Genomic DNA, 23660 nt, shown 5'->3' with positions numbered 1-23660 from the left:
TGTATTGAAAGCAGTGGGATTTAAACATATACTTACCTTCCATTTCTTAATACAAATCAATCCAATTTTTTTCTTTTGACTCAATGAATATTTTTAAATGCAGCACAAGCACATACAGGCCTTAACTCATTAATAATATCAAACTTTTACTTCAGAAGAAGTATAAATGCAATAATGAATAAACAAACATACAAATCAGCTACTTACAGTAAGGTTTCTCATTTGATGGTTTAAGCCACTTGGGTTTTTTTTTTTTTTTTAAGTGATCTATCGGCCATTATTGGCTTCAGTTGTGCCACATGCACGAAAAATTATCTACCCACTCCCATCCCAATTTCACTGGGGATCTTAGATGCAGATAATCTCTGTTCATTGATATAACACTGGGCAGCTAGGGAAAAAGATTTATGCACACCACTATAAAGTGATGTTAAATTCAAGTTTTTTGAGTTACTAATGTATAATACTTACATATATTGAAAGAATATTACTTAAATGGAAGTTTCATACTTAGTATCTCGCATCTCTCTACAGCTAGTAATTTCTGGAGAGCAATTCAAGCCTATGAGGCTTGTGAATAAAGGACATTAGCATATTTACACATTAATGCATGCGGCCAGCACATTTTTTTGCTTTTTTGTTGTTTTTGTTTAGCTGGCAGCATTCTGAAGTTTTTCAACTTTTTTTTTTTTAATATAGAAAATTTAACAGATTTTTTTTTAAACTAGCCTCCAATTCCCTCCAAATCAGGTACTTTAAAAGCGTCTCTGACTAGTAACAGAAAGCTTATTAGCCAATGAATTCGAAAACAAAGCAAAATTCATTTACAATTAACATTTAAATGACAACAATTTAGTGAAGGAGATAGACGTTACCTGAGGAAAAGTTTACGTGGTATACATACTCTTTGATCTTCTAAGCTACTACATTTGCTGTTTAACAGTTACAGTTACTAACAGACCATAAAATATGTGATGGTATCACACCAAAGTGTTAAAGTTTTAATTCTGTGGAATTTCCGTTAAAAAGTTATGGTAATTGTTTCATATCTAATATGCCTTCTTCAGCCTTAGTTCACATAGCAAAGCAGTACAACTAACCTAAATTGAAACAGTAGTGACTTTTCATGTTTATTTTGAAATGCATAAACACCACAGCAATGAATGCTATCAAAATACCTAAAGAGATAGAAGACTTCAAAAAAAAAAAAAAAAAAAAAAGAAAAAAAAGAAACGTATGATTCTGTGATAACATAACTTCTAACGGGAATTAAATAGCAGACCTCCCATGAAGTCAGCCCTTTGGAAGTACATTTTTGAGTGAGTTCCAAAGATGAAGTTAGAAGTCAGTGTTTACCGTAAGAAAATAAGAACATGAGATTGGAGTAGGAAGTAAGAGGGGAAAACAGAGCAAGGGATTGGAAGAAGAGATAAAGAAGAGAAATAGAGGAGGTAAAAAAAACAGGAGAGAATAAGGTATATGGAATATCCTCTTTATTAAGTCTAAGTAACTATACTCAATCATATGCTGCAGTAGAAATAGAATTCAAGTTATTATTCAAGACTGAGTACTACAGAATAATCTATCCACCTTTAAATAGAAAACAAAGATTCAGTGGCATCTGCATTCTGAAACAGAACCTAATGTCTTGGTTATAGGCAAGAAAAAAACTCTCAGGCTAGAACCAATTCAATATTGGATGTAAACACCCTCTGCACAGAGCTACTCTAATTCACATATAAGACATACTAGTCTTTATATCAATCATTTCTCTTGGCAGTTACATACTCTTTAAGTCAATTTCAAAAGTGTCTTGTGTCCATGAGCTCCTGGAAGAAACTGAAATTGAAATGAATCAAGCAATGGGAGACAAACTTCTGTGAACAAGATCAGAAGAAGATACTTACTACAAACCTACTATTCACTTTTTCTAGAATTCGTTTTTCATTTAGAGCCATTGATTCTCCTTTCCTCTTCTTTATTCTCTTTTTTTCTAGCTTTTTACAAGCATACATTTTTCCTGTTGCCCGCACTTGACAGGCACACACCTAGAAAAGGGAAGATACATCAGAGGCACTTTTTTTTTTTTTTTTTTTTACATTTTTAATGAGGATAAAATGTTATTTCTTTTTTTCAAACTCTTGAATGCTCTCAGAAAATGAGTCTAGAAGAATCAATACACAGCATTCACCTCTGAAACAAGGCCACAAAAGCTGTAACAGAAATGGAAAAAATGGTTATAGAGGGGCAAACCTATTTTTGCTAGAGCTGAATGATTTAGTAAAGACTGCATTTTGTATGGGTGAAACATCTGCACTATATATGTATAAACAAACAGGACAGACGACAAATATGCATATTAGAATGAAGTGGGAGAAAGATAACAATGTTTCAGTAACCCTTCTTCCCCTTCAGTACAGGCATGCAAAAAAATCTATGTTCTCATTGCCAAATAAAAGAATTTCAGCAGAATGCTATGTAACTGTTATAGTCAGTGGAAGCTTCTCCATCTTTCTGCATAACCTCCAGTACTGAGATTAGCATATTAAAAGAAAATGGTTTGGACTGACAACAGTTTGCCTATTGATATGTCAAAAGTAGATTGTTAACAGAACCGAGAGATAAAATCAGCTTTTCCTGTGTATTAACATTTAAGGATTGCCTTGTAGAAAGATGCCTCAGTACTCACCTCTCCAAATCCACCTTTGCCTAGCACTCGGTAATGCCTAAATGTGTGTTTGGTTACTGGTTGCCTAATTAACAGAAAGAAACAGTAACTGTAACAGGAATTACAAAAAAATTTTAATTCCCCCCCTTCCCAAGGTCCGTGTTCATTTTCTCCTTCCTATTCTGAACAGCATCTGACAGTTGAACAAATGTTGCCTTGACCACATGAAGACCGTATTACAAGTTCAATGTCAAATGAAAGGGGTACCCTTACTAGCTTCATGTGGTCAAACATTCAAAACAGCAGGGCGGGGGGGGTGGGGCGAGGTGGGATTAGGCCCTACACTGTTTAGGATAAGAAAAAGTAAGGCTCTAAATGATGGTGGTGGTGTTTATTTCTTTAAAGAGCATTCAGTGTTAATGCTGTTCAGTTTTTAGGGACGCAAACGGAACTTTTACTAGGTTCATTTGGTAGAGAATTTGGTTTGAGTTACATCTATTTCTCTTCCTTTCTCCTCAATTCAGTAAAAATGAAAGCAATAGGAAATAATTAATAAAATTAATGTTGTGTGATTTCCAGAAGTGCTCAATATCATCCTGTACCAACTTCAGACTTCTGAAAAAGTTTGGACATTCATTTCATGTTGATTTAGAAGCCCCCAAACAGATGCTGATATAAAGATTTTGGTGACTTTCAATTATCAGATCTTTGTCCCAACTACCTGAAAAACTGATTAGTTACCTAATCACATAATGGGTAACAAAACCATTCTGCTCACTAGTCACTAATTAGACCGTGTTTGAAACCAAATGCCGATAGAAATTCCCAGAAGGATTGGTATCCCACTACAAACTTGACAGCTAAACATATGGATATAATAATAAACTCGTATTTTTCTAAAACAAATTTACCACTTAACGACTCCTGGACAGACACTTCAGCCAGAGTATCAGCTCTTTAACTGTTCCACCAATATCCTTCTTTACATCTTGTTTTTCAGATTATAATTTCTCAGGCAAGTAGTATCATTGATTGGGGCTCTACATTGCTTGTAGCATAACAAGCAGAGGTGTCCACAAAATAAAACAGTAATGTAAACATCATAAATGAACTTACTTTTCCAACCATTTCCACTGTAAAAAACGGGAAAAATACACACTTTCTTGGTAAGCTTCAAAAGGTCTTCTGCTTAAATATTCATGGACAACTCTAGGGATGTGAAAATAAAATCAGTCATTCTTATACTGACATACTGATAAAGCAGGAGACGCTATCATCCTTTTAAAACCAAACACATCAGTGAAGCTGTAGGCAAGAGAACATTGTCTTGTTATTCACTAGTGTTTTGACAGGAATAGTTCTATGTGACAGTTAACTGCTCACTTTGAGACACACCTAGGTTAAAACCACTGAGGAGCACAGTGACACTCCTACTTACTATAGTAACTAGAAGTTTGACGTGTATGTATTCGCATTAACTGTCTTCAAGCGCATCTGCACAGCATTATCAGGTGAAAGTACTTCCCATACATCAATGCCAGGATTTATGCATGAGAAAGAAGTTCCCTCCTCACCCTATCACCCACCTCTACCATAACAGTCAGGCCGTAAAGCGCAGAGAAACATAAGACTCTCAGAACAGCTTATCATGAGAACTCCTGCAAGATCACAGTTCTCTGTCAAAAGGCTGGTCCTAACACTTTTTTCAGTAGTCTTTTAAAATTTTGGGTACATCAGAATGATTGTAATTGAAGAAAGGGGGGTTGAATGCTAAGTTTAAGTTCTTTTCTTTGGCTTCTATATTCCATCCATCTACAACTTCTTGGGGTTTTTTTTAGCTTATCCACAGACTGTAGCATTAAAAAAAAAAAAAAAAAAAAAAAAAAAAAGTGTTGCAACCTCTAACATCTACTCACCGTTGCCCTTAGAAGCATCACGTCACAACTTAGCGGCTAACCTACTACAAAAAGTCTGCTATCTCACCATCAACACAATGACATACCCAAACTAGCTCAGTAGAAAAAAAAATATAATATATTAGAGTTTTATAAGAATTACCTTAGTTTTTGCTTCACCAGTAAAACATAGGATCTCTAAGGTTAATTTATAAGTACCAAAAAGCCTTTTTAGAAAAATGAGAGCTCTTAAGACATATGACAATTAATGAGCACATTTAAAAGCAAAGTTACTGGAAAGACAGCCTGGCCAGAACTGATGAATTTCAATTTGTAGCACTGACCTGTAGCTAGAACAAGCATTTTATGGCTCAGAACAAAGCTTTTAAAAGCCCAAGATTGATCTGAAAGAGTGCATCTTTTCAGGGAAGCTGAAGTTCATCAACCAGTGTTTAAATAAGTATTTAAAAACAAAATATTACTTAAAGATTAATATAAAACAGGACTCATCAGAAGAGCCCCCTCCCAAATCCCTTTCAACATAACAAAGACATCAAACAGTATGTGTAGTCAGAATCTAAATATTTTATTAATATTAATTAAAAATAAAAATCAATCTGCCTCAGCTTCACTGCTAAGAATTCTGTATTAGGAAACCACAGGTGAAGTACCATATCTCCATTTTCAAGTAGACAGAATAGAGCCAAAAAGAGTAATACCTTGTTCAGAAATAAAGCCTCTCTCTCTCAATAGCTATGCTATGCAACCAACTACAACCCCACAGATACGACTTCTGAAAGATATTTACAGGAAAGGATCTACAAGTTATCCTACATTCTCTGAAAGAATGTAAAGGAATTTTGTTCTAGAATTTGAAATTTAAATACTAAATGACATCCAAACCTGTGTGCCACATATTTTTATCATTCCTCTTAAGCTAATCACCCAGGTGAAAAAGAAATTGGGAAAATAGCACCACTCAAACTGCACTCAGACATTTATTGGACAGAGGGAACAGGATGATATACAAGACAGAACATCCATTTGAAACAAGTTTTATTAGGTGCTCACACATGCCTTTCGATCTTTTAGTCTCAGGTTGTTGTAAAGTATACTTATTTTCTATTGCCAGGGAGATGACCCAAGCAGTGACAAAACACGTTGCAACTCTTCAGGCAAACATGATCAAGCACGCCTTGAAGAACCAGTAATATTAGAAATGTAAAAGCCCTGGAAAGACTTGGAACACTGGTAAACATGTAGTGTCCCTCAAAGAAAAGCTTTCCCTGCTGCAGCTGTATAAAATATCACTACTTGACTCCAGAGCAAAATCAAATTGTGCTACTTGCAGCTATTTGTTTGCTATTTGCACTAAGCATTTCAATCAACCCTTTAATCAGCTATCCTAACGGAATATATCTGTTAGGCTGAGTGCAACTCATTTTCAAGAGCCATCAAGTATATAACATTGTTCACAAATGTTTCAGGCTTCCACATATAACTTCGTATTTTGCAAGCACCTTCTCAGGAAAAAGCGCTCACTATCAAAATGTGAAAGAATACTAAAGAGAAAAAACTACTCTAAATTAGAGAATTCCTGATAACAGATAAAGAATTTGCAGACAACAGTAAGATCTTACGCAAAAATAAATAAGACAGCCTTCAATGATTATGCATCTCAGCATTAAAGAAAAAAAGAAATTCTGCAAAAGTCAGGTGTTTAAACTCTCTGAAAGAAACCCAGTCCTTTAGTGAATCCTGTTCCTAGTTTCTTAATTATACTCATAGAGATCAAATACTAATGCATGTAATAACTTCACCTTTCATTTGTCTCAGACACACATGAAGTTCTCCTGCAATATTTAAACTTAGCATTATTCATTTTTGACATACCTGGTACAGTCCATAAAAAGATCTTTAGATGGGTTCTTTTCCAGTCTCGCTTTACATTCATTTACTGTTTCCTGAGGTATTTCTGGCAAGTGTGCTGCAGACTTTACATAATGGAAAAAAATAAAGACAATTTTGTAAATAAATTAAAAAAACAGTAAAAGTTCCGTATTTTAAGTAAAATAAAATATGCTAATATAGAAAAGCACTAAAAGAGAACACCAGAAAAGTCAGATTTAGGCAAAACTTGTATTTGTTCCTCATTACAATGAACTGCAAATCTTTCAACGCATTTCTACTGCAATACTTTAGGAAATAGATTTGGCAACAATTCCACTTTCTTCTTCTTCTGATATGCCTGCCACCATGAAAGCAAGTACCTATTTGTTCTGGCAGGAAGACAAGGGTGGGAGGGGTAAACAAGCAGTTTGGAAAAATATCTCAAACCAGTTCACAGAAATCTGGTTTTCACCAAAATTGCATTTTACATTTGGTAGTCCCAAAGAAACTATTAGAGATGTGACTACCTTACAGTCTATCTACTTTCATAGCATCTGTAAAATGTTAATTTGAAGAAAACTTTTATGAATTTGACCAGAGTAAGAGAAGCTGAAGGAATATCTATTCATAAAGAGTAAGTGTGTAATCACACATACACAAAACAGCTTCTATCAGTTGCCAAAGATTCTTAAAAATCAATCTAATATATGCAAAAAGAGCAGATATTAATGACCTCCATGCAGAAGACAAACAGCATGCTCCAGAACAAAACATCAGTTAACTTTGTGAAAACTTGCAGCAACTCTATAAATTTACAGCTAACTCATCAAGCCCATATAGGAGTAAACAAAAAAGCCCAGCTTGACTTTCAGGAATTCCTCATTCTTATGTTCCCAGACTGCAAAACCCTGAGTTACTTTGTTAATAAGTTTTCTTTAGATGCAAAATGATGAATGTATCTTCACTTCAGATCAGTATTTTAATTTAAAAACACAAGTGAATAAGTCATCATGGTTTCTGCTCAAGCTGATATCAAGTTTCACAATTTTAGAAGACAGTGTTTCAGAAAGTTAAAAAAAAAATGGAACTAAAACGTCATTAGTCCATTTAGGAAAAGCAACGCAACCATTTATTCTTTAGGTCTTTAACTTATCTGACATTTACACCAAAGTTGACAGAATATTTTGCAATGTAATATATTTACCCCATTAGTGAAGTAGGTCTCTAAAACTTTCAGGCCACAGTCTATACGTTTTTCATCTGAAGATACCTCATATTCTGCCTAGTGGAATGGAATTGAAAATTAAATTTTACGTAAAGTTATTTAGTAGTGCATTCTTTAACATGATGCTAGGTAAATTTTAACTACAAATACCAGGATGCTCCTAATAGAAAGAACCGAATGTTCTCATTGTTTTAAATCTATTTAAAGATTTTAGGCTACATATTAAAAAGCAATCTTAAAGAAAAAAAGCACATGGAATTTAACTTTCAGAAAATGTATTGAAACTAGCAATTTGACTAGTTTCAGTTACAGAAGCTACATCTTAAGAGGTTAAAGTAGATGCAAAATTAAAGTGAAATAATATTTATGCAGTATTGTAGAGCAGAGTGATCCAGGGTTTTTTGCCTTGTTATAGTCTTGGTAAACCTGGCATAAAACGATGAAGTAAAGAAAAAAGGTGATTATTTATTATTACTTCCCACAATGCTATGGTAACCAAAAATAAATGAGGTGTCAAATAAGCCCTACTTCATTCTTTGAGAAGATAAAAGAAAAATGAATAGTTACAAAATTTTGTGAAGTTTTTGACTTAGTGATATATGACATTGTGGTATCAAGAGACACCACTGTGCAATAAAGTATATTATGCAGATAAAGAACTAGCAGCTCGATACTGTGCCAGAGCTAGCTATTCACAGGAGAAAAAAAAAGAAAAAGAAAAAGACAAACTGGTATTAAAAAACTCCAAGGACTGGTTACTATTAATAATTGTAAGAAATACTTTAGAAGTAGATATCAGAAACTATGACTTTTAAAGGTAACAGAATCTGTTCGTTTCCAATTCATCCTTCCCCCAATCTCAAACAGCAATCTGTTAGTTTGGTAAGCTGGGCCAACTCAATCAAAACTGTTTTATTTCATACCTCAAGATGTATATGTATGCATCTAGATACAAAGAATATATGGCAGACCTCCAGAATGGAGGACTATATTACACAAAACAACATTTTGGCATCATGAGACAACAATCATTAAGAATCTCAATGGAAGTTCCACATGACTGATCTAATCAGCAGAAGAGAAGTTACATAAAGAAAGCCACACACCCGAAAAACAGAATTTCAAGAACAGAACACACAAATTCTGGAAATAGAGAATTCTTGAAATTTCATTTCTATGATCAATCACCTAACCCATACTATCTCACGACTAAATCATCCACACTTCCTTCTGCTGAAATATTATGGTATCAACGACTTCAAAATAGCAAACTCATCAGTTGTAAGCTCTCGGTTTTGCTGCTTTAATTCCACAGCAATCAGCCCAATGGTAAAGAATTCTTCGCACCCTTCACGCAACCTCAGCAGGTCAGAATAGTTAATCAACCGCAGCAATGCCCTTATCTTTAACATTTTCAATTATGTCAAAGTAGTCATTAACTTAAGTTAGGCATTCTGTTTTAAGCAGATATTGCAATTTAAAAGGAAGTTTAAGAGAGTCTTGTCAACTAATTTCGATTACTCACAAAGTTCGAGAGAGAAGTTTGAGTTGCCACCCATTCTTTTTCATACTTGAGTAACCTTCTCCCCAGCTACTGAAATGAGTCACTAGATTATTAGATTAAATTAACCCTTTCCTTTAATTTCTGCCCCTTATATTCAATTATTCCACAACTCTTCTTTCTGTAAAGCCTAAGACACTGCAAGGCCACACTTTCTTAAAAATTAAAGCTTATCAGTCTTAGTACTCAAAATATGAAGACAATGTAGCATTTTACTGCCTTGAATTTGTCATTTCGGCCTCCTGAAATAATTGTGCTTCCCCCAAGTGAACCAGAAAACTGTAAATTAAAACATCAGGCTCTTAAGACTCCCTATAGTCATTTTATGACAGAAAGTTTATTCACAAAAAATATTGTCTAAAATTAATTTTTTAAAAAATCTGATACAAATAACCAAAGATAAAAAGGAATCTACAGCATTCTCCTTCACATTAATGTCATGAATGGCCCCTCATAAACAACCAACCAAGCTTGAACAATTTTAAGAGAAAAGAGAAGCAGGCTAACTCAGGAATCCTCTGTAAGAGACACTAGATATTATATCTCACTTCCTTGATCAAGAGAGCATGGTAGCCTGCAGATCGTGAAAGTCACAGATTAGAGGTTATCTTAGCTCTTAAGAGACTTCTCATTTCTGTGATTTCCAAGTGTACCTTTTTAATCTTCCATTTGAAAAATCGTGATGGAAAAAAAAGAGTAAATTGTGAAATTGTCCATTAGATCAAATATCACAACTATGAATTTTTCTTTTTTCAGATTTACACTAGTGTTGCAATCCATATAACATTATAAGTTGTATACTTCAAAACAATTCAAAATATTCAGTGTAAAACACAGTTAATTCTCAAGTAGAGGCAATTTGATCTGAGAAAGAACATCTGCACAGCAAAAAGACCCATGCCTTACAGCATGCTTAAGGTTTTTCCCCTTAGTACTAATATTCTACTTTTCCTTATCTAAGCTCCTAAGGATTAAAAATGTGTACAAGAGACAACTCTTGAACCATTAGGTACATTGGATCATTAAGGGTACATCAGATTTGTCAGTGGTATCCCCACTGCACGCTGCTCAAAGTCTCAGGTGTATATTTAACCCAAGATATTTAGCTCCACTGTTTGGATTTCTATTAAACTCATTCTGTGTTGCCAACCAGCCTCTGAAATTTGGTGGTAGAAACAGCTCCTGAAAATCAAAATGTCATGTATGAAAAGCACCTGGAGCATAGACTTAGCTGCTCAGATTCACTGACCACAGAGAAAAAGAAGAAAGGAAAAAAAAAGTGTTTTTTTCACTGTTAAGAATCTTTTTCATTCTGTGTGGTGATGAATCTCTGATGAGACATGCATTCCAGCATAGTAAAAATGTTGTTCTTGATTTCAAAAAATGAAGAAAGCTCCAAAATAACATAAACAAAGGGCAACTCTGCAGTTTATTTCACACTGAAAATTCCTTTTTACTTGATCAAAAGCCTCAGTTTATATTCTTGCAAGGGGAAGGGAGATATGATGAGGTGGAAGGGTAGAGCAGTAATTCAGTTTACACCCTTACATCGTGCAGCTTTCAGGGCCATCTTGCATTCTGAGGCTTTATGTAAGCATATAAGCAGAAGTACTACCCATCTTACATTCTCTGAGTATTTGTTTCCTGCTTATAAATAAGAATAAAAATACATAGGATAAGGAAAAACGTTCTCTTGGCAGCAATCTCAGCCTAAAACTACATCTTAGTGCTCTTTGATCAACTATGAAGGAAAAGGACAGAGGAAAAAGCTCCAAGCTATCATTCTCTCAGGTAAGGAAAAATTTTGCAAGGCTGTCTCATCTGCTTCCCCTTCTCGCCGCTCTCCTCTTCCCCACAAGAATTTTGCCTTGGGATTTTTACAAAATACAGCTGTGGGCATGCTTCTTCCCTCTGCACCTCCTTCTTTTAAAAAGGGTGAAATATCAAGATAAAAACTTTCCCCCTTGTTCTCTGAAATCTGGTTTCTCTCCTTCCCCAGAAGGTTCTTTAAATTTTCATCTCCACTTTATGTTTCTAATTAGCACATTCTGTCTAGCCTAGGGCTTCCTTACAAGTTGCAACATTTTCAAGTCTGTGTTCACACCATAAAAAGTGTGTGCAATGAGTATTACTTATTAGGCTCAAAGTCAAACACAGCATGGTCTTTCCAAAATTCTCTCTCTCATTCCCATCATGACCATTTTTGTAGTTCTGACCACACCAAGATGGCAGAGATTTACAGTAAGCACTAAACATATTCCTTTAATTAACGAAGTCAGAGTTTGTCCACACGCATCAAAAATTACAGCTTTACAGTTGACAAAGTCAATTTCACTACATTTTCATGTACATTTTCACACACAAACGTGCTTAGAAAAAAATAGCATTCTTTTAAACTTCAGAAGAAACTACTGCCTACAATATCCATCCCTGATTTCTCACTGCTTACCACTGCATCCAGGAATTCAATGCATCTTTTCAAGTCTGGTCTGGAATCACAGAACTGCCTGAAGAGAAGTCTTCCTATAGGCTGTTTGTCACAAAGCTGATTATAGTCTTTTTCTGAGCAAGAGATAAGAAATAAATACCTTTATTATAAGCCAGTGTGGGCCTTACTCTCATTTGAAATGGGTCAGAAAACATTAGCTGGAACATCAAGACTTCACGGTAACATATTTAATAATGACATCAAAGACAGATGAAGTGGTCACAAAGAATAGTGAAAGATCTAACCATATTTGCCCCTTAAATCCTATCACATTTATTAATAACAGGGTTTCTTTGAATATTTAGATTCCAGGCCGGGAGGGGGGACAAGGTGGAAATAAAGAGAAGGGGCAGGAGGAAAGGGAGGAAGAAAAGTCAGGAAGGCTATGAAATAGCAATCCCAAGGCAAACAAGACTGTTGTGGAAAGAAGGACTATAGTTTAAGAATAGAAAAAGTTAAAAATTATTTTTTTAAAAAGGAAAAAAGTGAAATGTAGTTCTTTCTCACTCAAGTTACAACATGATTCCTTTTTCCAATTAACGGCTTTGTGAATTTTTCTTTTAGGATTAGTTTAACACATAAGGAGCTACAATACAGCTTTTACCTTCTCATAAACTTATCTTCTTATAAATTGTTCATTACATTAAAGGTCTTTTTTGTTAATTTTTGTTAATTAGCATTGAGAAGTAAGAAAGAAGCCTTTAGTTAATACCACCAAACTCTCCCCTTCCCAAAAATCAGATGGACTATCTACAGGACACCTACCAATTGAATGTCTAATGCTTTCACAATAACTAACAGGTGGTAACTTCAGCATCTCTTTCCATTTTTTACTACGTCCGCTCCGTTTTCCTAGAAGAAAAAATATGAGTAATGTAAAATACAATACTATGTCAGTATATATTCTGAACTGCAAAAAATTAGGTCACTTCTGCACAGATCTGTCAGGCTGCTTATCCTGCCTACAAAGAAGCACATCCAATCCAGTAACAAATTGATACGGAGAATTTTTCCTATGAAACACGAAAAATGCTGAAAGCCTTTTGCAACACCAACATTTTGCATTTTAGCTGTGCACACAAATATCTAGGTATTCTGCAAAACACATAAAACTTGAACACCAACAACATAAAAAAAAAAATCAAAAAGCGTGAGTTCTCTCTCAACTATGGTCAAGAACACAAGGCATTGAAGTTGAATAACAAAATACAAAGAACGAATTTTTTTTTTTAAGGCAGTAGTAGTAATAACAATAGACCCCTACTGATGAATGAGTGTACATTATAGAAATATATACCATTTATTCTAGACTGCAGGAGGCATATATAGTATTAGACAAAATTTAACTGTTGTAGAATCTAGATCTTTTCACTGCTTTAGATTTCACAGCACTAGTATTAAACTTATTAAAATAAACTACTACAGTATCTTCCCCATTGTTTGTCTCAAAAATATATTTGTGCGCCATTCCTACGTTAAAATTAGAATTTTAGCACATTTATTTGGACCTGAAGAAATAAACTCTCTTACCAGAGGGCATACATACTTTTCAGAAAAGAGAGAGAGATGCAGGACTGCTTTTTTTTTAAAAAAAAAAAAAGCAAAACATTTCAGTGGAAGAGCAATTTTGGTGTTGCAAAATAGTTTAAAAAATGATTTTACTACATGATATCACCAGATGTGTTTCCACATGATAGAACAGTAGCAAAAGTGCACAGATATTTTCTAACTGTAGCCCAGCAGTAGATACTGCTAACCACAACAGAAGAGAAAGGAAGGGAGTTACCCTAAGTTAACTGAATAGAAATTAAGCAGCAGACTTTACTCTCAAATCTTTCAAAATTAAATCGTTAGTGGGAAAGGAACCAACAGTGTCAGAATAACAAAACCTCTATATTATCTCTTCACTCAAACATACAGTTTCTTTAAGAGTACCACCACTGCAGTCAGAGCACTTCCAACTTCCAGCTGAGCATTACCTTAGCTCATATGAAAATTTACAAGATCTTTTCTAACAGGAACATTGATGTCTTACCGTGCTGCTGCAAAAAACACTCTCAGCTCCAATATGAGTAGAAAAGTAAACGAGTAAGGAATACAAAACCCTAAAATGTTCTCTTGCAGATTCTTTGAACTAATACCTACTCTCTGAAAAAGTTATACTGCACTCTCACTTCCTAATGCTGCTTGGTAAGTCATTCACCTTCCAAAGTATTTTAGAATATAGATACTTAAATTTACTTCCTCTCTTATGTAGTCTCAAAATTAATCATGAAGCTGTTGTATTACTAGCATAATTAAAACCAACTCTTCCTAGTTTAACAAAATGTTTTGATGCTCAAGTTAGAAACAACAAAAAAAGTTGAGCATATCCTCGCTCTGTGCGGTTTGATTTTTCAGAGATGCATTTCCAACAGTACTGAAAACAACAACAACAACAAAAATCAAGGAATGCTTTACATACATACGCTGGAAATGTATTTTGAACAGAAGAAGGATGGATATAGATTGTTATATGACTAAGAAACACTGGACAGAAGCTTCCACTCCCCCCACCTCAAACTGTGCCACTGAAGAATCATGCTAAGCTGCAAGGACCACAGAAGGTAAATTTTGTTGTTAGAAACTGCTCATAAAAGACTCATTTCTCCATGACACGGTACAATGAATGTTGACCAGAAGTGACAAACTAACCCAAATTCACGTCACTTTTTTTTTTTTTTTTTTTTTTTTTGGAAAAAATAAAAGTGAACTGTGACATTGACTGTGCTTCAGACGATGACATAGAGCCTAAGAATGAAACACCAAAAAGAGGATCAGTGGTGCTTCAGACTTTAACTCCAGTTTAAGAAAGTATGCCCTATTTTACCCCAAATAGTTTACAAAATACTTACTACATCACCACTATAAACTTAATTTTATAAAAGAGACTTTTCACATACCGTAACACGGTTAAATTCACCCATCTTACAGAAATTCAATAAGGCTACATAATTAGTGATACATAAGAATGAAGTGCTTTATGAGTATCAACAAGTCACCATGCTTTCTCTTGTCTTCACATTGACTGTCCTTAGACTTACAGCAAGGACATGGAAAAAAAGTCCATTTATCCCAGTAATGTAAAGAGAATGCATGTCCACTTCATTTAGAGATAAATTTGCTGTTTCTGGTAAAAGTAACTGAGGAGGACAACTTGTTTCTCAAATTATTCCCAATTTGCAAAATCCTTTTCCATTTCTGAGGTAGTTCAAAACAAGTAACAAATCAAATTATAACAACTGTGGTTTGTAAGAGTGTCTCAATATTGATTTCCAAGCTTCTGTTCTGGATCTCATCGTAAAACATTTCAGATAAAATTCTTCCAGAGAGACCAACAGCTCCTTTTCCAATATGCCAACAAAGCCATTAGGTTAGTCTGCTTTACAGCTGCCCTATGTTTTTCAGATTAATTATTATTTTTGCCTTTCAGATGTAATTGGCTAGAACAAGGTCCAATTTGAAGCGACTCATCTTTTATAAGAAGAGTAGATGCAGCAACACACCGTTAGTTATGAGGAGAAAACACTGCAATTACATTTTCAAGTACATACAAGAATGTTACCTTCTTCTCTTACCGGAATTATGCCCTGGAGGCATTTACCTCTTGACATGCTTTTTCTTAAAAATTCAGTTAGATCACTGCATCGGAATATGGTATGCAAAGGTTTAAATACTTCAAATTTTCATCCTTTAAGTTTACAGCCGGGTTTGAACATCTTACGTATGACAAGAAACAGATTTAGACAGCTAAGAATATTTTTCAAAGCATCATGTGGAGTTCCCATAACCACAGTCATCTTCCTTATAAGCAGTATTTGTAACACGCTTTCATATCACTGAGCACAATGTTCATTGAACATTATTACTCAATCTTCCCTGTGATAGGACAGAATCCAGTTTTTCTGTCTCTACTACACAATGAAAGTCATTTCATTGAAGGTATCTTGCTCTGTTTTGTTAATAAAAGTACACAGACCATATGGTGCTAAGATTCAACAGATATACGCTGCCACTGAAATTCTGCGGCTGAGGTGCTCAGAGACCTCCATGCTTCAGCTTTCCAGCCTGTAGACTGCAAATACTACAACATCCTTCTTTAGGCTTGAGAAGCACACAGCTACACAGCCTTTAAGGGCACGATTGCTACATCATTCTTGCAAAACTTATCCCACAAACCAGATTGTCAGATACTAGCTGAGAAATTCACACTAGACCCCACCCAGACGAGCTCTGAAAGCACTCAATCGCACCGAGAAGAGCATGCCTTCAGCCGTATAATCAAGAGGTTCAGTGAAAAAAATATAAAAGAACTGACACAGAAGCGCTCCATCATCTGCACTGAGATCTGTGAGAAAAAAAAAAAATCTAAGTACATCCGTTGTCTTGTAACACATCTGTTCTCATACATCTGAGAAACTTGCAACTGAGAGTTTTAAATTGCACATGAATTCAAATCTCCTCCTAATCACAGCCACACTTCCCTTAATCCCTATCACGAATGACTTGAAAACCTTTTGCCAAAGAATCAAAATATCCATGCTAACTATGGCTTTATGCTACAAAGATATTTGTAAACACTGTCCACTGAGTAACAAACTTTCACGGTTTGCCTTCAACAGCTGTGCAAGATGCACCTTCAAGACACAACATGCTACAGAATTAACACCTCAGGTCCTCAAATTAGAAAGGCAACAACGCAGTGCTAACTTCAGGCTAGAAGACAAGTTCACACACAACACCACTTCAGGAAGGCTGTCTTGCTTCCAATCCCAGACACAGCTTATATGGTGCTGCTTTGCGGATCTTTGTGCTTTTCTCCATTGCACAAGTCAAATGCATTTTTTGACACCTCAGTTCCTTGAAAAGCAGGCATATTCACAGCTTAACAATCAGGCTTAACAAAGTCACATCTCTTTTTAAGTATTACATTGAACAACCTTTTTTCCAGAAGTTTGATGCATGTGGCTGGCTGTAGCTCTGAGGAAATCTACGAGAATCATCTAGCTGAAAATTCAGCATTCAGTGGGAGGTAGGCACCTAACTCTTCAGCGTTACACAGACCAACGACTTCTCAACACAAATAGAAGCAAAAATACAAGTAGTCCAGTAAGTAAAACAATAAAACTAGGATAGCTAAAGTTTTATGGCATTTTTAAGATAATATTCTTTATGCTTCTCAAGTACATAAAATGAAACTTGAGTATTGCTCGCATTCTCTTGGCTAATCTGACTGTTACAGCATAATACTGCAAGCAGTATTAAACACTTCACATATTTACGTGCACATCTGGGCAGCTTGTTTGTATGCACAAACATTTAGTGTTTCCACAGCTATAACCACTTGAACAACTGGTTCTTCACATCAGCTCTATATAAAATTCAAGTAATCGTTTCCACATTTCAGAATGCTAGTGCATACATGTAGCAGCTTCTGCATTTCTTCAGAAATTAGGTATGAAAAATTTGTCTCAACTCAAGTAAGTGTAACTAATCTGAACCAGAATTTATTATTGAAGTCTCACAGTCAAACAATATAATATTGTATGCATTTTATTTTGATATGGCCATAATCACAACTTAACAAACATGGTTTACTAGAACAAAACGGCGAGAAAACTCCAATTATACAGCCAATTCTTTGAGGAGTAAGGGTTGTTTTATCACGATGGTATGCACTGACCTCAGGACTGCAGCAGCTAGAAAAGAAGTAAAGTCCCTTTAAATAGATTGTGAAACCTCTAGTTACAATTGCCACATTCGAGGTAAGCAAAGCAGCAGTGTGTATCAATAACTAGACCTCTCATGCAGTGTTTATTTAGTAAACGTAATTATTTTGATTCCAGCATGCCCACATGCATTTTCATTACAGTTTGTTAAATAAAGGACAAAAAGCAGACATTGTGCATAATTCTGTACAAACACAGGAAGACATGTTTCCTGCCACAATGAGTTTACATTAATTTAAACACAATGCAATAAGAAAGTGCAATAGAACATAGGCAAATAAGGGCAAGAATTGACAAAAATAACAGCAACTGCAAGAACTTACGACATTCATACACAATAAAATTCATATTTGCTGCTGATGAAAGGACTTTGAAGACTGTAAGTCTGGGTACGAGTGCCTTGATGTCACACTTGTCCAGAAATAAGATTTCAGTTTAATTCGACAGTCAAATTGCAGTATTCTGAGCAACTGCCTTAGAATTCTGAGTTACAAATACATATAGAGTATTTGCCCAGGTGCCACCACCAATACTATTTTGAATTATTACCTTATGTCGCAAGTAAAAGTAGGATTTATTTCTCTTTAAGAATTATTCCAGTTGTTTTTAAACACAGAGATCAAACATAAAATCTGGGTGATCCGGGTATTTTCTGGGAGAAGTGTTAAATCAATCCAGTTTCAGTTCTCAAACAAGCTCCTTCCTACACAAGCAGTGACATTTTAGCATTGGCTTAAAGCAGACAAGGATAACATACTTGTTACTTAAAGGTTACCGCTAACTCCATCCTTGGCTTGTGCCTAACAACTATCAAACCAGCAGGGGTTTGCTGATCCATTTGAAGACTAATTAAAACAAAACAAAATAAACACAAAAACAAGTTGTTTCCAGTTGGATCTGTGAATCAATCTGATCCCTTATGCAGCTATGGGCTACAGCCAATACAAGAGAGAGCTTGAAGGAACCGCCAGCTTTTCACAGAGCCTTGATCTTAATTCAGCTTAAATCAATTCTGATATACATATTATATTCCTAACAGTAGACTCAATTCTCATTTACAAGTTGCTCATGCCAGAGATGTATAAATAAAGTGGATGTAAATGGATCAGGTATGTTTAAAATGTACTCTTGGCATAGTCCCTCAACAGGAGTAAACAGCCATTGACTTCAAAGGAACTACAGATCTATCCTTTGGAAGTATTTTTGGAGCCTGTTACTTTAGGCAATTAAAAAGAAAAAAGGCTCTTAAGCAATTTAAAATATACACCGATGAATTTCCTTCAAAACATTACAGGCTATGTGTAGGGTTATGAAATGAATTTGTGAATTTAACATACTCAAAGAATTTATTGGGAGCAATTGAAATTACTTTGAAAAATAGAAGCTACCAATATAGAGAAAAGTAAATATAAAAACGTATTTCTGAACTTTTACATTTCTTTCAGAATATACTAGCTTATATTTGTCATTTGTTCCCATTTATAGGATAAATCCGTCAATTTCTTTCAAGAGATACTAAATTCAAAGATATTTCTGCTAGGGAAAAATGTGTTAATTTCTCTGTTCTTACAGAAAACCAGAAGTTATAGCACATTATTCTTTTACACATGAAAAACCCTATACATTAAAATCTGAGTAAAGAGATGATGAAATTACAAGCTTCTAAATCATCTATCTCACAGTTCAGTTCATATACCGTTACAGCTTAGCACTTCTACAGTTTTTCTATCTCAGTTGCTACACCACCATGCTCATAACAAGATCAGTTTGCTTTATGCATAATCTGTTTTCCTACTGAGCTATTTGTGCTGTTCTTCCATAGAGTTTAGGTTAAGTAGTCCTCTCTTTTTGTTAAAAAAAGGCATCAATCAATAAAACCTTCTATTAGCTATTCTTTCTCATATACAGATTTCCCTTTAAAAATATACACAAGAGGGAGAGAGGTTAATTGGCACAGAAAGCCACATATCCCAGCAAACTAGGAATGGGGATCCCAAAATACTTTGCATGAGAACCTTGAGAACTTTCACCTGGAGGCAAATAGGTTCGCAAGGTTAGATCTCAGCATGAGCAGGTCAAAGTGGAAAGAAGAAAAAGTGGAGGAGGAAAGAGAAATTCACACAAAGCTCCTAGCTCTGTCTTTGGTCCATAAAGCGTAACAGGGTATTTTGCATTACCATAATATTTTAAAATAGTAGGTACAAACAAAAGTCACATAGTATGAGCCATCACAAACACCCACATACATGAACAGCTGGCATTTGATTACTTACAAAATTACATTAAAAGAAGATAAGTAATCCTCATAGCTTTCCTTCTTCACACAAATAAGTGCTGTAGCTGCTATGGAGATATTACAAGTCATTATTGGAAACAGACAAACTTCTATTACAAAAGCCTGGTCTATGGAAAGGTTTGAAAAAAATCCTCTTGGAGAATAGCAGCATAAAACAAAATTGAAAGGTGCAAGGCAAGTGAGGCAAGGTTTGAACTGGCCTGGAAAAAAAAAACCAAAAACAAACAAACAAACTAGACTAGCTAACTCTTACAAAACAGTGTCATCAAGCAAACTGAATTAGAAGATTCAAGCCAGATTATACATAGCTGCATATAGATCTATGGATATAGATCTGTAGCTGCACTTTTCAAAATAAGGGCCAAAAGCATCATAAAAAAAAAATGACTTGCAAGGGAGGAATTTTCAAGTTTACATCATCCTGCCAAAGCTATTACCTGTTGCCTAAAGTACCTGCACAGGAAACAGGGTTTTGAACCCTCATTGAAAGAAGACTTCAAGTCTCTAATGAAATGAATTAACGACAAGAATATAAGTTAAAAGGTAGACAGTAGAACCACTTTTTATTCACATTCCATAACAGAAGAAATAGCAAAAAAAGCTGCATTTTGTCTAAGCACACTAGTTAGATTAAACTTACTTTCTAGATATCCAATCAGATTTATACAGTAGATACGCACCTACCTGCTCAAACTACACTAATTCTGCATACCTACAAACACAAAACCCAAAAAGTAATCACATCCAAAAGTAATACAATCAACAGAGGAAGGTATTAGAGGAAACTGCTGGGTAAAAGTTTGAGCTAATAATCTGAATTTTAGGTCTGTTGTATGTGCTCAATTCTCATTTGTTTCAATCTTGTCCTATGTACCAGGAATTTCTCAATTCTAATCATGCTTCTGGTATATACTTTATCCAGATGAGAGCAAGTATGCAACATCTTTAATCTAGTTTCTATGTTTGTAAAATGAAGATAACGTATCTCTAAGGTTAAAAGAGTTGGGGTTGATAAGATGCTTTCAAGACTATGATTTTTTTTCCTACTCTTACTGCCATCATGAAGGAATCTCAGGTTAGACTGAGACTCATGCAAACCATACTTAAGATTACATTAGTCTTTCAACACATCCCTGAAAACTTCAAGAGCACAGCAGTTTCTGTCTTATTACTTTTGCTTATAAAACTTACATATTTATACACGTAAATACCTTCTCTTATCCAGTCCTTAACACACAAAAATTAGAAAAGGTATTACTGATTTGGCTTGAGCTTGTATGTGTGTGTGGGGGGGGGAGGGGGGAAGCGGAAGAGAAATCACTAAACTTTTGATACTAGTTTAAGATTTCATCTATTTATAAGAAACAGTAATTCTGCACTTTTTTGGTCTCTCCCACTTCTCCATACTCTGTAAAGTGAGACAACAGAAAGGTGAGAAGGAAAGAGACAACTGAAAGACTGTTTTTCCTATCTCAATTTTGAGGTTCTTTTAGCCAATAGCACATTTTAGTAGAATAACGTATCTACGCAAGTTTCATTCTCCCAGACACATAAGAAAAGAGACTGGACAGAGATTTTATGAAAAGGCCCTGGCTCCCCAGCCAGAGTATGCAACAGAGAGAAAATCATTTCAGGGAGTACTTTGACAAATGTGATATACTGAATACCCCAAGTATAGGGACTCAGACATCCTGAAAAATTAAAAGACCTCTATCATCAGTTGACCAGTGGAGTTCCAAAGCCAGAAATCACTTTTTTTGTGTGCATGCGTAAGCTCAAAAAAGAGTCCAGGCCAACAAAAGTCCAAAGAGCTTATAAGTTTACCATCAGAGAGAACTGATTATCTTCACAGCAGTCGCTGTTAAATTTTCATTTAGTTTATTAAATTATCTTGTTTGGTCAGTCCTACCACTATAATTTATTTTAAATATAGAGAAACCTTAACTAAAGGGTCAAACTGACATTAAGCAGCCACTTAAAAGCCTTTCCAGATTACCACTGCACTCTTTGTGGTGAGGATTTGGGTATAGTAAAGTTTTGAGCCAGAATCCACTTTCCCTTCATTTCTCAGATCGCTTCAATGCAAACTCCAAATCCAGGCTGCACCACCACAGACACACATTGCCAGTGAAACCAGCCAAAACTTGTCCTCTAGTTTGAGGTGGTCTTTTCCACTAAGATCGGGAAATGGCCCAAAACTGCGATGACTGTTCTGCTTTTTAAACCTCACTTCAAAGTCAAAAAGCTGATTTTCCTCTCTTGCTGCTTAAGGCATATTTAACTGGATACACAAATGGCGTAAGTGCCAAACCCATTTAGAGTCAGAGGAACTTGCAAAACATACACGGGCAGATTCTGTTGTTCTTACTCACTTTAAATAGCTCCAACTAAACTAGTGGAACTTCTCAACACAATTAAGAAAAGCGGGATCCAATCCAAAAAGAGAAAATACGCCTGTTTTGTAGTTGAAAACCAGAATCTAAACCGGGTACAGTGGTTATCTGGGGAGGCTTTCAAGCGATTGTTTAATGGACAATTATGTAAATCAAAAAGCAGCACTACAGTTTTATTTCAGAACTTGTTTTAAACAGAGATCATGCTTCAGATTAGGTTTCAGATCTATTCAAAAATGTTTGTTATCGAGGAAGGAAATCCTCAACTCAAGATGCTGGTGAATCAGTCAGTATTAACCTAATGAAAAAGGGCACACTTAATATTAGGTTAACGCAAACACTCAACTGCAAAATGCTGGTGGCATCCACCAGCTTGGGTGTTTGGTTTTAAAATGCAGGCAGGAATTTTGGCAAGACAGTGTACAAGTTTCTTTCAGATAGATTTTAGGTCCCTTCTTCCTGCTATTATTCAGCCTCTCTTAGTTAGATATAGATATATGTCTTTAAAAAAAATAAAAAATCTGAGAACTAAAGATGAATGATCATAAAATATCACCACGGGGGGGGGGGGGGAGGGGGGGACAAAAACAAAAGAAGAAAAACCCATCATTTGACACAACAGCCTGAAGCAGGGAGGAGGAAAGGGCTCTCCCGTGGTGCCGAGGCCGCGGGCCGGCCACAGCAGCTCCGCGCCGCGGCAGGAGCGGGGCAGGTGCCTCGGGGCCGGGCCGGCTCCCGCCCGGCGCAGCGGGGAAGGCGCCGCGGCGCCGCCGGACCCTCTCCCCTCCCTCCGCACCCGCTCCCCCTCCACCACTTCCTCTCCCCCTCCCCGCCGCCGCTTCGCCCCTCACCTCGGAGCCGATCTCCCCCTCCCCGCGCCCGGAACGCGCCCAGCCCCCTCCTGCCCCCCCCCCCCCCGCCGCCTCTCACCCTCCCGGGCTTTCAGCAGCACCGTGTTGGCCACGATGTTCTCGATTTCCATGGCGGGGGGCTCCTTCCCCTCAGGGCAGCCGGCGCCGAGGCCGCCCCGGGGCCGCTCCTACTGCCTCCTTCGCCCCCCTCCTCGGGCCCCGGCCGCCGCCGCGGCTCCGCTCATCCGGTCCCGCAGGACCTCAGCGCCGCGCTCGCCTCTTCCCCATCACCCGCTGCTCGCCCCGGCACCGGCCTCCCCCCTCCCCGAGGGCGGAGGCAAGCAGCAGGCAGCGCCCGCCCGCCCCGGCCATGGCTCGACCGCCCTCCTCCGCCCACCGCAGCCGGCTCCTCCCCTGCGCTCCCGTCCCGCCCCGAGCTCCCCCCTCCCTTCGCGACTACAACTCCCAGCAGGCTCCGCGCCGCGGTGGCGCCCCCAGCGGGCTGCCGCATGGGGGAGCGCGCCGCGCTCTGCATGCTGGGAAATGTAGTACCTTGAACGTTTCCCGGCTTCCCTCGTGGTTTTCCTCGCAGCGCGAGGGGCGAGGTGCCACAAGTCTCGCGAGA

The 23660-nt window shown here is 36.7% G+C and overlaps 1 protein-coding gene across 5 annotated transcripts in view; it reads right to left on the bottom strand.

Annotated features, from left to right (window-relative positions):
- Window positions 1-23657, bottom strand: part of GRK4 (G protein-coupled receptor kinase 4) — a 39083-nt gene extending 15426 nt beyond the window's left edge. For 3 of the 5 annotated variants that reach the window (XM_062574552.1, XM_062574555.1, XM_062574556.1), the window contains exons 1-8: window positions 23115-23350; window positions 12493-12579; window positions 11689-11801; window positions 7658-7735; window positions 6457-6557; window positions 3785-3877; window positions 2690-2753; window positions 1908-2048 (exon numbers count right to left, since the gene is read on the bottom strand). In XM_062574552.1, coding sequence (XP_062430536.1) covers window positions 1908-2048; window positions 2690-2753; window positions 3785-3877; window positions 6457-6557; window positions 7658-7735; window positions 11689-11801; window positions 12493-12579; window positions 23115-23166 — 729 coding nt within the window. In that variant the 5' untranslated portion in view covers window positions 23167-23350. Of the gene's footprint in view, window positions 1-1907; window positions 2049-2689; window positions 2754-3784; window positions 3878-6456; window positions 6558-7657; window positions 7736-11688; window positions 11802-12492; window positions 12580-19768; window positions 19841-23114; window positions 23351-23587 lie in introns of those variants that run through there. The other 2 variants (XM_062574553.1, XM_062574554.1) reach the window with 2 other exon arrangements.
- Window positions 23658-23660: the final 3 nt, after the last annotated feature.

Source organism: Rhea pennata, chromosome 4, assembly GCF_028389875.1.
Source record: "Rhea pennata isolate bPtePen1 chromosome 4, bPtePen1.pri, whole genome shotgun sequence".
Lineage (NCBI taxonomy): Eukaryota > Metazoa > Chordata > Aves > Rheiformes > Rheidae > Rhea > Rhea pennata.
The sequence above is the reverse complement of the archived record's forward strand: the minus strand, read 5'-3'. Positions and strand labels throughout refer to the sequence as shown.